At 39.4% G+C, this 15,887-nt stretch overlaps 1 protein-coding gene across 1 annotated transcript; it reads right to left on the minus strand.

Annotated features, from left to right (window-relative positions):
* Positions 1 to 1,004: 1,004 nt before the first annotated feature.
* LOC145435603 (uncharacterized) lies at positions 1,005 to 15,086 on the minus strand. The gene is made up of 13 exons (XM_080312887.1): positions 14,948 to 15,086; positions 14,660 to 14,770; positions 13,382 to 13,521; positions 11,799 to 11,936; positions 11,082 to 11,226; positions 10,822 to 10,845; positions 9,943 to 10,071; positions 9,007 to 9,189; positions 7,269 to 7,429; positions 5,771 to 5,906; positions 3,809 to 3,966; positions 1,603 to 2,002; positions 1,005 to 1,177 (listed from the first exon to the last, which is right to left on the minus strand). The coding sequence occupies exons 1-13, from the start codon at positions 14,964 to 14,966 to the stop codon at positions 1,071 to 1,073; spliced, it is 1,851 nt and encodes a 616-aa protein (XP_080169013.1). The 5' UTR covers positions 14,967 to 15,086; the 3' UTR covers positions 1,005 to 1,070.
* Between the last annotated feature and the right edge of the window lie 801 nt (positions 15,087 to 15,887).

Below are 15,887 nucleotides of genomic sequence, written 5' to 3' on the forward strand. Positions count from 1 at the left end.
GATAAGGGGGGCACGAAATATTCACTGTCATAGAGGGGGCGTGTCTAAAAAAGTTAGAGAACCAGTGGGCTAAACTAAATCTCAATGCTTCAAAAATGGATGAACAGCAAATAAACTCTTCTGAAACCTGTGCTGAACCATTTTCTACACCACGGTCAAAGATTTTTTAAATCTCTGACCAGTACCAAGGCTTGTTGCAACAATAGCAAAAGGAATTCAAGTTTCCAACCAAGGCTTTATCAAACTTGATCACGCATTTGTAAAGATGTTATCCCAATCTTACCTCCAATCTTGGCCAAATTTACTGGGGCCAAAAACTTTTCGCACCCTAATGTGTATCAAATGCAATCTAACAGTTTCCGAGCAAGTGAAAATGTAAATGCGAACCAAAATATTGAAATTTCTAGTTATCAGAAGGTTCTTTCCTTTTGCATTTATTTTAATTTTACGCACCTTATCGGTATCATCCTTATCGCTGACGCCTTACCAATTAGATTTCATCATCCTGATTCAGCTCTGAGTGGCCTAATCGTATGATTACATTTCATTGACTGTCCTGTAGCCCATTCGCTGTAAGTCGCTCAAACCAGCTTGAAACATTTTTCTGTGCTTGTAGTTTTCAGTAGTCATGACTAGGAATAGTTCGAATACGTTCGAGTTTTTTTTTTTAATTAAAGGGTATTCTACATATCAGGAATGAAACATGAATAGCTTGAGATTGTTGCTAATTACGTCGCTACGGTTGTCAAAGAACAACTCGTTACTGAATTAATTGTAATTGTAATTATAATTGTAATGAAATACATGTTTAAGAGTAATTGTAATTTGATATTTTTAGCATTGAGTAATTGTAATTGTAATTGAATTAAAATATTGTAATTGATCCAACTCTGATGTGCATTGTCCATGGTAGCCTTATCTGACTGAGAAAGTGGTATAGTAAGCATCCAGATCGACTATATACTCGTGCGACTTCTATATCCCAGCTAACCCATCGAAAAATATTTTAATTTTCTTCAAATCTTTATTCACAAGGTAGTCTATTTCAGTAATGACCCTGCCTGACATCCTTAACACAAATTGCATGTCTTCTGACACATTCTTAGAACGGAAGGATATTGTCTCCCGTCGCAGTATGTCTTCCACGACGGACAGTATCGATTCTTGTCGTCGCATTCTGTAAAAGTGGGGATACGATTGAACTAAGGATGACAACCTGCCGCATCGACTGTGCAAGGTTAGGAACGACCTGGATTCGCCATATCGCAGTATACGAAGCATGAAGTAGGCCTACTCTACGAACGGCAGTTGAAATGACATTTCTGTGAAGTCGTGGTCGACCCACCGGCCACAGCATTGTCACAAAGTGCAGTGAAAAAAGGTGTGGTCGTTAATGTGATGTGGAAGTTGTTCTATATTTTTCGCAGAAGTCGCAGAATTGGTACACATCAATCATACTGTATTAGCGCCAAACTGAGTAATACTTAAATACTCAACTCCAGAATCATTCTCGATTCAGAATGCAGAACAGGCTTACTCTATTTTCCTAGTTGTACTGACCGCCTCTGAGATACGACACAGCGTATTCACAAATTTTCTTACGTTGTTGAGTGCACCGGTTGCAGCTCTTTTTGCACTTGATAAGCATGTAGCTCGGGTTTCTAGTGCATTCACCGACTCTGGCCCACGCTCTGCAATTCCTATTCTCGTCAACGCAGGATCCAGTAGGTTTTCTGGTGGTCGTTCTTTTGGTCGTAGTGGGTGTGATAGTAGAGGTGCCGCACTCTTTACAGCTTTTCTTGCAGTTGACAAGCATATAGCCTGGGTTTTTCTTACATTCACCTCTGTCCGCCCATGATTTACAGCGGTTATTTTTATCCGTGCAGGATCCTCCGGGTTTGGTAATGATTGGGCGGGCCGTGGTGGTTGTGCCGCCCGAGCCCTTGGTGCAGCCGTACATAGCATTTAGCTGTTTCGCGTCTTCCGTTGATAGTCCGTTTCTCTGAACCAAATGATACAGTCTGCTAAGTCGATGCATTATCAAACAACCTTGTAGGCCTGCGATAAATATCAACAACGAGGAGATCATGAAATCAAAATCACGCAGAGGGCCCGCCTGCGCAAATGGCGCGACGCTCACCGCTACGCTATCCCAACAACTTATAAATTCCAAAATGTGTGTAAACTCATTATCAGTATCAAAACTAGCTCGGTGTGTGGGAATAATGACCCGTCTGCAATCTTTGGTTTCCAGATCAATACTACGAACCATATATTTTTCTCTTTTCCACTCTCACCTGCAATATGGAATCGTAGTATGGGGAAGTGCATGCAAAACATTTCTGTGCAGAATTCGAACCCTGCAAAACCGTGCGACACGGCTGATCTCATCTGTACCTTTACGTACCAATTTATCGCCTTACTACCGTAAGCATCGAATTTTGCGAGTTGATGAGCTATATCGCTTCGAAGTATCAAAAGTTGTTCACAAATATTTTTCCAATAGTCTGCCTCCTGTGTTTGATGACTTTTTCATACCTGCTAAAAATGTCCATTCCCATTACACGAGATCCTCGTCAAAGGGAAATATCTACTTACCCCCACCCAATAGCAACCTAACTAAGAGATCTATCGACTATTCGGGACCTATCATTTGGAATGCATTACCACCACATATCCGTGAATTGCCTTATGACAGATTCAAAAAAGCCCTACTTGATCACCTCTTATCGTTACACTAACACTGTTGCCCTACCTCGCCCAGACATTGCTTCATTGATCATTTGCTACCATCGTTTACTTTTTCTTCTATTTTATTTTTTTAACTACTGTAACTTTTTTTACAGCCAGACTGTTTAGAGTCAAGTGTACCTGTTTGATTCTGGTGTGATCAGACTAGATGACCCTCACGGTCTTATCGATCATTCCTATCTAATACCGAATACTGTGCATGCATATTTTCTGTACCACCACCACTGCCGTGTGTTATGTATTTTGGTTTGATGAAAAATAAAGACTCTCTCTCTCTCTCTCTCTCAGTACGTCTCCAGCCCAGCTCTACACTGACAGAAACATACCTACTTCAGAGAATGATTTCACGTGGATTTCTCGTGGCTTAAAAGCATTGAATGCCTTGATTTAATAGAGGTGAAGTGATTTTGCACGCGTCTTCCTACAAGAGCTCCTTGGAAACGCCTCTGAAACTGAGTCATGATAATAAGTTGTAACCATTTCACAAGGCTCCGAGCCACTAGTCAATCTCACATTTTTAGTTTAAACTCGTGTCAAGTCGAGTCATTTTCAATTCACCCCCGAGTCAAGTCCGAGTCCAAGTCACCGAGCAGAGGGACGAGTCCAAATCATAGTATTATGACTCGAGTCCGAGTCCAAGTCACTGTGTTGACTGCTCAGTTTCCCGTTGAAGTCTTGATTAAATCCACTTTTCATGTAACTCTGTTTGGTGATATCGAATAGATCGAATTTTTAATGTACTTATTTTCCTCACTTTTAACAGTTTCTGGTCGAATTTTCAAGTACCAGTATTAATACTCGAAATCCCAACAGTGAGGTTACTTTACTATTCTTCGAAATTACAATGAAAAGTCGGTCTTGGCCGTCTGAGTCTCGAGTCATATGACTTGCTCCGAATCATATCGAGTCGAGTCATTTCCGTATTTTAACAAAATTACTCGAGTCAAGTCGAGTCATCAGAATATCGCGACTCGAGTCGAGTCGTGACTCGAGTCATTACAACCCTGATACAGAGTAAGGATAACGACAAAATCAGTTTCATGAATTGTTCCGATACCTGTCCGAGGCTTATTCCAGATCGTTTGGGAGTGATCGTTTGTCGACCGTTGGAAGAGAATGCGGTCGAGGAATAATGCATCAAGGAGTTGTAATCGTACGGGGAGTTGAAGGAGTTGATTTTGGACGTCCCTTGCTTTTGGAAGTTGTATTGAACGCCTGGAAAAAAAGCAGGAGTGAATAGAATCTCCTGACTCATTGATCATTGGTGACGATAGGATATGCATGTATATTGTATAGTGTATACTCAAACGCTCAATTCATTATAATCCATATAGTTAGGTGTGGATTTGTGTATTCGAAATATATTTTGCCTAGTTACACTACTTCCGCAAATGGGTATAGTTTAGACTACTTCTACGCATATTTGAGTAGCAATTTACAACGCTACTTCTCCTACTTGACTACCAACGATGATTACTTTGAACACTTTTATAGTTCTGGTCTCTTATGAAGGCATGTAGACCTATGCTGTATAGATATGTTTTCTAATAGGGCAGTTACAAAAGTTATAGACAAGATCAACAGGCAAGTCACAGAAACAGACTGTTTTGACAGCATAGGTTTTTTTTCTGCAATTCATTCTACATCGCCCATGACTTGGTATGGTTTTTCAATTATGGATATAACAAAGCCATAATGAGTGGTGCAACACTGCAGCTAATGTAATAATTGATTATTGAAGTGACAATATTACCACGATAATCCTGACCGATTGTCAGCAGCAATGTACCGTGTAGTCGCTAATTTGCGATATATTGCCTTGTGATATCTTGCAATGAACTAATAGTATCCATCACTATCATATATTGCAATTTAGAATTGTGTTGTTTGAAGCCACTGACAAGCAGATAGAGCAGGGGTGGGCAAACTTTTGAGCTCGCGGGCCGCATTGAACATCTATATCCATTGGCGGGCCGCACTATATAAAATTGAGATTATAAACAAAAACGCAATATTGGTATTTGATAATATAGTGAGGACATGGAGATAATATATGTGGTTGTTTAAAACAAACAAAACATTGCTTTGATGATATCGTACTCGCGTCAGAAACACAGTGGCGAGATTTCAGCGGCTGGTCGACCTCAATAACCAATTTGTCAAAACTATAGAGATGAAAGTCGGTTAGAAGCGGATTGAAATTTAAGTCTGTGAGCAGCGATCTGTTCATTGATTTACTAATTCCACTTTTGGTGCGGTTCCAGGACACACAATGCTGACAGCATCATAACCATGTTAGCTTCAAACACACTTCTACTATGTGTAGATAATATATAAATACCCCAACTCTACGCATACCGAGAACGAATATTGTCAATTCCGGTTAGGATTTCTGTGATGTTTACCAGTTGAAACCTTTCAAACTGCGTGGGCCTTGAGATCGAGCTGTCGCGCCAGAAATTAAACATAAAAATTATAATAGGAAGTAGTTACCTTAGAACAGTGGTTCGCAAACTTGTTAACCCCCCTACCCTTTATGATGGTGAAACGCAAACAGGATGCAAGCAAGCAAACAAACAAACATAACGGATAATTTGATGGCATGGAAGGTTATGACGCTGGAGGAGAGACTTCTAACTATGAAATTCATGCTAAATACAGTACAATGATTATGAATTGGATTACTATCGCGCGGAGCGCGAAAATTTTTCTCAGTTGAGCTCAGCTTTGCGCCCCCTTTAGATGCCTTCACACCCCAAGGAGGGCGTGTACCCCAGTTTGGGAACCATTGTCTCAAAATTATAATGGTGAAATATACTAAGAAAAAGTTTAATCAAGTCCGTACATTAATTCGATATTTAGTTTATATTTTATCAATATTTTTAAAAAGTTTCTTTAGACTCTCGCGGGCCGCGGGCCGTAGTTTGCCCACCCCTGAGATAGAGTGACATGACGGGAATGATTGGACGGTTGCGTAAAGTGTATACACGGGTTGATCTTGAACCAATCGATTTCTCACCGCTGGGTATGTTTCCCCAGTTGATAGTAACGTAGCTGTCTCTGTCCGGGCGACTTTGTTCGTGCCAAAATCCTAGAGAATGCATGATCTCGTGAACTATTATCCCCGTGTGACCGCATCCATATCCTATTGATACCTGTTAATAATGCGTTATCAAATCGGTAAGCAGATGCGGTTCGTTAATTTACACCGGATATCATGCTAATTGCATTCATAACAGGAAGCCTAACAAACATTTATATAACCTACCGGATTATATTATATGACATCATTTATTTTGTCCTTGATGTTTTTGTGGTATATACATAGACTCATGCTATACATACACACGATATGTGCGTATGCATACCGTGGGTGCATGATGTGCATATGCCGATGGAAAGGAAGGTGCAAATATTCTCTTGTAAGACTTTCTATTTTTTAAGCCACCCTTTCATACTATCCCAGATATGCTGGGCGCCAAGCGCGGCAGCCGTAGATACCAGTTTTACTGATCTGGTCTTTGGTCCGATTTGGATTGAACCCACGACCTATACCATTCAAGAAGCCGAAAAAAGATAACAAGGATATAAGAATATAACTATTGTACATTATCGAAAATGAACTACACTCAACGGTAGTCCGTATAAACTTTTTCGAAGTGGCGTACTAAAACAGTCTTTGCTTACTTGCAATGTACGCTGTTTTATAAAGCAAAAGAGAGTTTTCTTTTAGATTTGCATCACTTTATCCCCCGTAGCCCCCGTATGGCGGAAGCTGAATACGTTTCGAAGAGTGTTACCGTTCCTAGTGTCAGTAACTAAATTGTATTGTATTGGACCACAGGCGCCCCATACTGAGATCCATTGCACAATGCTCAGCCATAAAATATTCCATTTAACTTCGGCAACGTATCGAGATAAAACAATATTATGGAACATGTAATCGATTTTGTATTCGTATCAAGACATGCTGTATAATTACTATCTACAATTACCTTAGTATTGTGAATATCTTATAGTCCGTGACAAAATTGGTCATTTAGCTTGTGTTGTTGATCAAATTAAATAGCTTGTGATGCAAAAGGCCTACGTTGTTATGTGATTATAAGAACCGTAACATGATTATATTATTTAATAATATTATAAGGTATAAATCAATAGAAAGCATGCGAGGCCTCAACCAAATGTACTTTTGGAAACTTCTAATTTAATACTTTTTTACTTAACATATTTTACGTCGATGTATCCCGAAAATCGCTACTTCTACTTGTAATAGAGTAAAATATTCCATCTATGTCTCGATTTCTTTTTGAATAGCAATACTGACAACGCTGATTATCCTCTCACTACCCGTGAGAATATGTAGCATCAACCGATATCATTAAAGAGAAATTGCCTGGTTGCTGAAATTGCAATAAATCTGAGTACGTCACAGTATCGGTTAACTAAATCAATATAATCCTTTTCACCAAGACTCCTTCTTATCCATATTGAGAAAATGCAATCTTGCAAATAACCTGGTTGCCGGATCTGATCTTCCCCACCGGCGACGAACAGCCGCCGCCGCGCACGAATTTGAGGTAGTAAGGATATCGGCGTGTATTCGGTTTTAGTCGAATGCACGATTTCGCAGCTATGTGGGATATTGCCGATTGAAATTGTCTTTGTTCGGCTGCAGCTGGAATGATAATTGAAAAGTATAAGATTTAGACTGCACGTATAGAGAGGCGGATTCGTGGATTAAGTATGACTCTATATCCGTGTTTTTGAACCTTTATGCGTTCGTGACCCTTGAGATGTCATGGCCTGTTTCTCGCACCCCTATTCAGGATCGAAACAACACTTTCCTAGGTCGCCACCAGACGCTGGAGTTAACCCCGCATGGGTTTAAATACGACCTCCGTGGAGTTCAGGGTCAGTAGATAATTCAGCGACCGGAGTTATCAATATCGAACGTTTTGCCTAACGTGCTTTGTTTTTCGGGGGAAATGTTTATTGCCGCCGATCTCTTTGGCAATGAAAGGTCATAGGTATTGGTATGACCTGGGGCGAAATTTGTGGCCGGCACAGGAATGCAGGTGTCTGATAGTCCTGCATCAGCAAGTTTCACACCCTTGGACTAAAGCACCTTTCTCACATAATTGCGAAAAAGTCTAGACGAATTTCTTTAACTTAAGTCTTATTATTCTTTATTAATAGCCTATAACTATTATTTTATCGGGGGTGAGGGTGCCCAAACTGAAACTAAGAATTCTATAGAATCGAAATCGCGCAAAGTGGAAGAAAATTTTCAAGTTGAAGAAATCGCCCAATAATATTCTGCTTTTGTGCATTTGTGAAATACTCTTTGTTCTTAAATAGCGTATAACTCCACACTGCATTTCCTACCCCTACTGTGGTGCTTCGTATCCCAAAGGCGTCCATGGACCCCTGGTTAAGAACCACATTTCTATATCGATAGTACTGAAACGCGAGATAAACGCAGGGTCGTTGTAACCAAGTCACAAGGTCCCGAGTTACAAGACATTTCCACTTTTTTTTTCTGACTCGGCTCAAGTCAAGTCATTTTCAATTCACCGCCGAATTGGGTCCAAGTCCGAGTTCAAAGGTTCGAGTCTGAGTTAACAGTTTTGACACTTTAGTACGATTCCAAATCATTGTGTTCGCTGCTTGTTTTCGAAGTCAAGTTCTGTGCAACTCACTATTTTACAACTCTGTATCGGTGAATCATGACTCGAGTCATTATAACCCTGGATGTACGTGTTAACTTTATTTCATAGTCAGCATTGCAAGCATTGAGACAGGTCGCACTACTTCGAGCGTACTAGGATTTCGGATGTGCAAGATTACATCACTGCTGAATCATATCATATACTGACAATATGGCTCAAATCCAGTGATTACCAAACTGTGCGCCGCCACTGATTCTTTTTCCAGCCTTGATCAAGCCACAACCATGCCACAAAGTTCAATGAAATAGCTATGGTCGCGAAAATACCAAATTAGCCTTCATATGATATAGAACTAGGAGCATATTGTTTGTGGTCGAACAAAAGGTACATAGGCCCTATATATGATCTTTCTACATCGTTCATACTTCTGTCGCGTTAAAATGAGTGGTACTCGAACATCGACTCCACTTGAAGCCTATTACTATTACAGAATCGAATCATATGTACTCGATTCTGGCAAGCCCTAATTATTATAAGCTTTGTTCACATAATCAGGATGAAACAGCACACGATGTCTACTCACAAAATCTAACGGCGGATGTGTCGTAATACACAATGTAGTTGTTGCCTTCCTTGTAGTCCTGGAAACGCGCTGCGCTGCGGGCACCTGCGCTGTAGGTACCGTCCGGTTGATCAGCGTTTGTCAATCTCGCTTGGGCGATGTACAAGGTCGGCTCATTAAGCGAAATATCCATTTCAAAAACGCCTGCCAATATTATTTCAATGATAGGTGAATCCGTGTATATTCTATGTATGTGTGTATATGATCGTTTGAAACATTCCCCAAAACCACCACGTTGTATTACCCGCAATGGGAATATCCCGATATTGGATTGGTTGGGAGATAGTTTATGGTACAGTTCTCAGCAATAAATGCAGTTAAGAAGATGTGGTAAGAAGATAATTGAGATTCTGATAATACTATAGTGTAGTCAATCCCATGTCCGTATGAAGTAGCCTACATTGGTTTTTCAGACAGCATCTTGACTCTATCACTGTTAGATTAATGAAATTCACATTCTTGCATTCGCACCGGAATATATATCGAATTTTATCGACACAGGACCAGGATTTACGAAGGAAAACATAGTTTACAACATTCGGTATCACTTTTCATATGATACACACTGCGCCCCACGCTCTCAGCAGCAGAAAGTGATATAAGAGTTTCCGGAGACCACAGCGTTGATCGAGACGACTGAGTGTGCGACTCATTAGTGTTTCCTTTGTTAAATTAGTATGAAGAGAACGATCAGCCATTACATCTGATGGAGCCGTGAATTACATTAGAAGGAAATAATTTTATTCTGTGTCTACGAACACAAATACATAATACCATTTTGTTGCTACTTCCAAAGGTAGCAAGAGCAATTCAGAGTGTAGTGAATGTATTTACATTCGTGTCATGTGACCGTGAGAAATAGAATATTGCATAAAGACTGCTGTATAATAGCCATACCTCCAGTGGTCATGTTGCATTCGCATATTTGGCATCCAGCAAGATCTGTTTTGTAAACGGCGCATTTCAGATCTCCACAGTCTGTGCGGGGATTTAGTTTGCAAACGGAGGGAGCGTCACTTGCGATATCTAAAGAAGAATTAGGTGGTGGATCAAGGTAGCTGAAGAAAATTTCATCTAAAATAGTTTCATGATATCAAGTAGGCAGGCCAATACAGTTAAAGTCTCCCCAAGCAAGTTATGTGCTTATAAATGCATATTTAAAACTGACTTGGGTCGTCGTAGGCCACTAAACATTCTCGATAGGGTGTTGGCCTGTGGGGTGTAAGACCCGAGTATTGACATAGCCAGGGTTTGGAAGCCACTAATGCCCACTGTAAATTGTTACCTCATTCGTTTTTGATACGCGAGAATCCATATTTGATATTGATGATCATTTAAAAACACCCTCCCAACCTTTTATTCTGGACACATCTCACATCTATAAGTGAATTCCCAAGTATCGAGAATTGAATACCGATGATGTCGTAACTTGCCCGTATAGGACACAGCTTTCGGGCTGTTACGATATCAAGAAGTATAATAATCAAATCATATATACATGAGTAGTGTAACGTCGCTTATGGAGGAAGGATGAGTGATGAGTATTCATGTTTTGCACCTTCAGTTGTGGCCGCTATTGAAATCGTTCTCCGGATGTCAGCTTCGGAAAAGTATCGCGTATGTCACAGTGACTCAAACTGTTCGAATGCAAGTGAGAAATTCTGCTATGCTGAATTACTCATTGCTCATGCAATATACGTGGATCACACAACATTGTATTCATAAACAACACCTTGGAAAGACAACCAATATCTCAAACAATATTTTGCTACTCACTCGCTCCTGGCATAGTCCGAGATGCTGAAAATGAAATGTTGAGAGTAGTGACATTCGAAGTGTTATAATGATAACAAAAGTCATAGAAGTAGTCTTTCTGAAAAGATCAAAGTCAACTTTAAGGAAGCCGATAGAAATCAGAAATCAGAAACCAATTACCAGAGTGGTTATAACCGCTTGACAATACAAGTTTTTATACCACAAACGGTATCCCATGAACCAATTCGCAAGACAACTATCCAAAATACTACTTCACTCACTTGTATCTTCGCAGGAAAATATGTCGATGCGAAGACAGGCCGCGCCATGCTTTCCCACCGGAATGACTCGAATGGTCTTAGCGAATATAGGCAGTCCGAATTCCTGTTTTACACGAGCAGTGTCGTCGTCGTTCCCGTGAAAAGTCTGCGATAAAAAAATCTTAGAATACATCCCGTGCCGCAGATCTGGGCATTCAACGGCCCGCGGGTAAAATCCTTGGAAGTTAAAACATAAAACTTACGTGGTCAAAACTATAGGCTGTATCTGATATGCATTTACTTAAAAGCCAGCTTATTTATGTACCGTGATTTTGTGCCTACGCATAGGTCGTAAGCGTAATCCAGATTCAAAATAAATCCTGTACACGAAAGCATACCGTAACGCTTAAAGCAAAAAGTCACTGATTGTATATAGTTTCAAACCTCATTTGTTTCAGTACAAATTAAAATCAGTACATATTAACTATAAGCTAGCAAAACCACCAGGCTGTTTTACCAAGCCCAAACACATGCCGTTTTTACACTTACCGTGTAGTGTAGGTACAAGTACATTTTTCTAAATACCAACGCGAAAGCATGTTCGCATATCAAGCAATGTTGCCACCTCAAACATGCAACTGTCGCATGCTAAAGTATTGTGAGATCAACTGTCGTTTCTCATTATATAGTCGCATGGTCAAGTGTCGGACAGCAGTTATTATCGTCATGGGTTGTCACCTCCGATCCATCTTCATTTTTCGCAAAATATATTTGTCCTTCTTCGGTTTCGTAATAAATCTTGAGTTGCTCGACCCAGTTTCCGTTAAATCCCGATATTTCGAATCCGCCCAGCTTCGTCGGCTGTGGAAATTCGATCTGTCGCCAAAAGAAATCATGATATCAGTAAATTATAAAGCGAGCATAATGGTTCAATGACTTGTTACCCCCACACCTTGTTCCCAGTTATTGAATATGTATTCCTAACCGTGAGGCAACCATGATACAGTTGCATAATTAACTGTACATTAGGGGTCTTCAAAATGACTTTTTCTCTCAAATCGCACTGGCTACTTGATAAAATTGTTAGGTTACCTAATTTAAGCCTACACGCCAAATTTGGTTCAATTCCAACCAGTAGCCGCATTGCTACAGGAGAAGAAAGTTTCTATTTATTATATAAAAATAAATACAAAAAATTTGAAAGTTTTCTGTTCACCCTATGAAAGTGTTGGGTTGTCTATAGGAACGATGTTCACCAAATTTGGTTCAAACCAGTGGAAGCGGAGTTATTGCCGTCGAAAATGTTTGGATTTGAATAAAATAGTATTTACGGTGGGCACCACTATAATAAATAATTAAAGAATTGGTTACCGTAAATACTATTTTATTCATAATCCAAATTTTTCGACGGTAATAACTCCGCTTCCACTGGTTGGTATTGAACCAAAGTTGGTGAACATCGTTTCTATAGACAACCCAACACTTTCATAGGGTGAACAGAAAACTTTCAAATTTTTTGTATTTATTTTTATATAAAAAATAGAAACGTTCTTCTCCTGTAGCAATGCGGCTACTGGTTGGAATTGAACCAAATTTGGCGTGTAGGCTTAAATTAGGTAACCTAACAATTTTATCAAGTAGCCAGTACGATTTGAGAAAAAAAGTCATTCTTGAACACCCCTAGTGTACATATACTTGTAACACTTATCTTTAGCGAAGATGGCCATAGTTCAGAGTTGTAATGATTCGAGTCACGATTCTTGACTTGACTCGAGTCATTTCTTCTAGTGCGTAAAACGACTCGACTCGACACGATTCAATTTTTGTGTTGTCTCGACTTGTATGCTACTCGAGCCATTGTGCATGACTCGAACCAAGTCATATGACTCGAGATTAGGACGGCCAAGACAGACATTTCATTGTAACTTCGAAGAATAGTAAGGTCTCCACAGTATTGGTATTTTGTCTATCAGTGAAATTGTTAGGGCAGAGGAAAACTACGATATTATGAATGCAAGCCATTCTATATCACTCTAGCAGAGTTGAAATAATTGGTTTGAACCGGACTGAACTCAAAACTGAACAGTGAACAAAATCGACCCTCTGCTCACTGACTTGGGTTGACAGTAAAATTTTATTTTTTAAAAATCTTCTTCATATAAATTTAAAATGTTCAAACTCCTGTGTGTTCAAATATACCGGTTGGAATCGAGCTAAATTTGGTGTGCAACGTTCTTTTAGGCAACCAAACAAATTGATCAGTAAATCCCCGGAATCCGGAAAAAAAGTCATTTTTTAACAACCCAAATGCACATACAGACCTGTAGATAATTGTTGTTGTAAACAGCACACCATGAAGAATCAGTGTCATCCAAACGCGAAAATGCAGGGCCAGACGAAGGATTGGAAGAGACTATCGGTTCCGTGCGAATGTCGTCTCCAACCGAATACCATCCGCATTCTAAGAGAGTAAGTCAGCATTTGAAAATCCAAATCCTGCAGCAGATTTTAAATTCTAATCCAAATCCATATCCAGATTTTTTTTCAATTCGTGTCCAAATCCTAGTTCAAATTTGGAAACGAATCAAACTTATTCGAAGTTCTCGGGCTGGGCGTAGATTGTATCACTTGCACTACTTACTCAGTATAGCTTCAGTATACGATGGAATATTATATTGATATTGAAATAAACCCGAATATTTTCGATTGACATTCCCCAGGGGTAATCGTCAGCAACTAGTAGAGAATTCAAAAGAAGATTGTCCACGACTGTTGATGTATACGGCATGAATATTAATCTATAACAGTGGCTCTCAACCTTACCTAACCTGCAGAACATTTACGCTACTTTGCAACCCATCGTGGAACCCGTGATTTCCGCAAAGTCACAAAAACAAAATCGATCGCAGTACACATCTGATACATTACTTTGAATTACTAGTCCACAAAATAAACTGCGTATCAACAGAGCATTAGAAGAATAAACCATAAAATATAATTTCCATACAAAGTGAAGACATGATGATGAATATTCATTGAAAACCAGTGTAACTTCTACTGTTCCCTTTCAGATACCGATTCTGAAATGTGAGGCTTTTCGGCTTGAAAAGTGTCATCGTAATTTCCGGTCGGAACGCAGCAGCGTAATACCAATTGCTTAATTACAAATGAGCTTATATATACTGGAGATGGAATTGGCATTTCAGAAGGACATGCCATCACAACAGTCATAATGCGATTTCTGATCGGGCCTAGTTACCTGCAACAATTGATGGCCAGGACTAGTAAATCATATTCATGAGTTGAGTGTGTGTCTTAACCTCAAATAACCCCTGACACCAGGCTCGGGGAACTTGTAGTGTTCCATGGAATGCCGGTTAAGAACCATACTGGTCTACAATTATCGTTAGACCTTACAATGAAGATTAAGTGCAGTACTGGCTTTTGATTTGACGATATCAAATCGCTTCTCTCTGGCTCCATTAATGTCGGTATTTAATCCGGATGGTGTGGTCTTATGTATTCGCAGTAATATCATTTACAAAGATTTGGAAATGATATGAAAATATAAATGGTATACGATAAGAATGTGACATTACCGTGGCATCGGTTCACTTCATCCAAAGAATATTGCCGATCTGGATTATTGAGGATATCCAAGCAAATATCGGACGAAGAGAAGTCACTCGCAGCCAGGATCAAAGCCAACACTAAAGACAAATGGTTTGATATGAACAGAATAGTAGCAGTTCCTTTTTAAAGTCTTGCAAGTGTCCTAAAACTCATTCAGATGTCGAGCGATTTAGACCTATTTACAGCATCGATTAGGATTAATACATTGGATCAAATTTAGCTGTCGTATTGTTGTCGTAAGTAGGCTTACTTACCATAAATCGGACTATTCATTGTATCTTATACCCGTTGTTGAAATATCAGATATACTATCAATGAACTGGAAGAAAAATATAAATTATGGTAGGCTTGAATTTATTGCGTAGTGTAGCGAACAGCAAAGACCAAACTATTTAAGAGACACACGACGAATTGGGTCTTGCATGCAGCAAAATATTGCAACGATTCAAAGTATTCCGGAATATTTTATTATGATACTCCAGGAATAAAGTATTCCATCAACTATTCGCAATTGAGAACAACTTACTTTTTCAAACTGCTGATGAACAATATATGGATCGCATGATATATTTACTTCGTTGGATTGATTTCATCTTTCTTTTTCTGCTTTATAATTTAGGTTGGAACGCAAACATATAATATGACCATATAAATCGAGCACTATAGTCTATGCCTCTATAGTTCTTTTCCGCTGTATACCAGATTCAGAGTCAGTGTTTGCAGACTAGCCATAAACGATGAGCTCGGCCTGGGAGTAAATCCACATGAAAGACGGACTAAATTCTCAACTGTAGTTCTGATAGATGGGAAAATTTTACGGAACAATACAGGTTCAAACTATGTGTTGCAGAACGAACTCATGTTTCCTTCTGGAAATTTAAATGTTCTGAACACCTTTTTTATAGGCTACTCATGAGGTGAAGATGCATGAAATTTTTATAGTAAGTCATATACTTATGCAAAGCACATTGGAGCATCACGTAACTGAATGTATAGGCACGTACCGAGTCATTTGTCGCGAATAGTGCTGTGGTATATTAACTATACTATTCCACTTCCCGTTAGGGCTGCAGTCGGCGCTATGAAAACGTATTCTCTGGGTATTTTCAATCGGTTACGTAACGGACATGTGTGCATTACATTAAAATTATCCATGTCCTTCGACAAATTTTACTATGACCAACTTTGCTATTC

Source organism: Botryllus schlosseri, chromosome 3 (genome assembly GCF_051294905.1).
Source record: "Botryllus schlosseri isolate E-star chromosome 3, Bs_hap1, whole genome shotgun sequence".
NCBI lineage: Eukaryota > Metazoa > Chordata > Ascidiacea > Stolidobranchia > Styelidae > Botryllus > Botryllus schlosseri.

Bases quoted from the DNA above. Each gene is read 5' to 3' on its own strand.
- LOC145435603 (XM_080312887.1), bottom strand. The intron at 10,846-11,081 runs GTGAGTGAAGTA...TTTCATTTTCAG, and splicing joins ATTTTCCTGCGAAGATACAA to CATCTCGGACTATGCCAGGA. The intron at 1,178-1,602 runs GTAAGAAAATTT...CCACTTTTACAG, and splicing joins CAACCGGTGCACTCAACAAC to AATGCGACGACAAGAATCGA.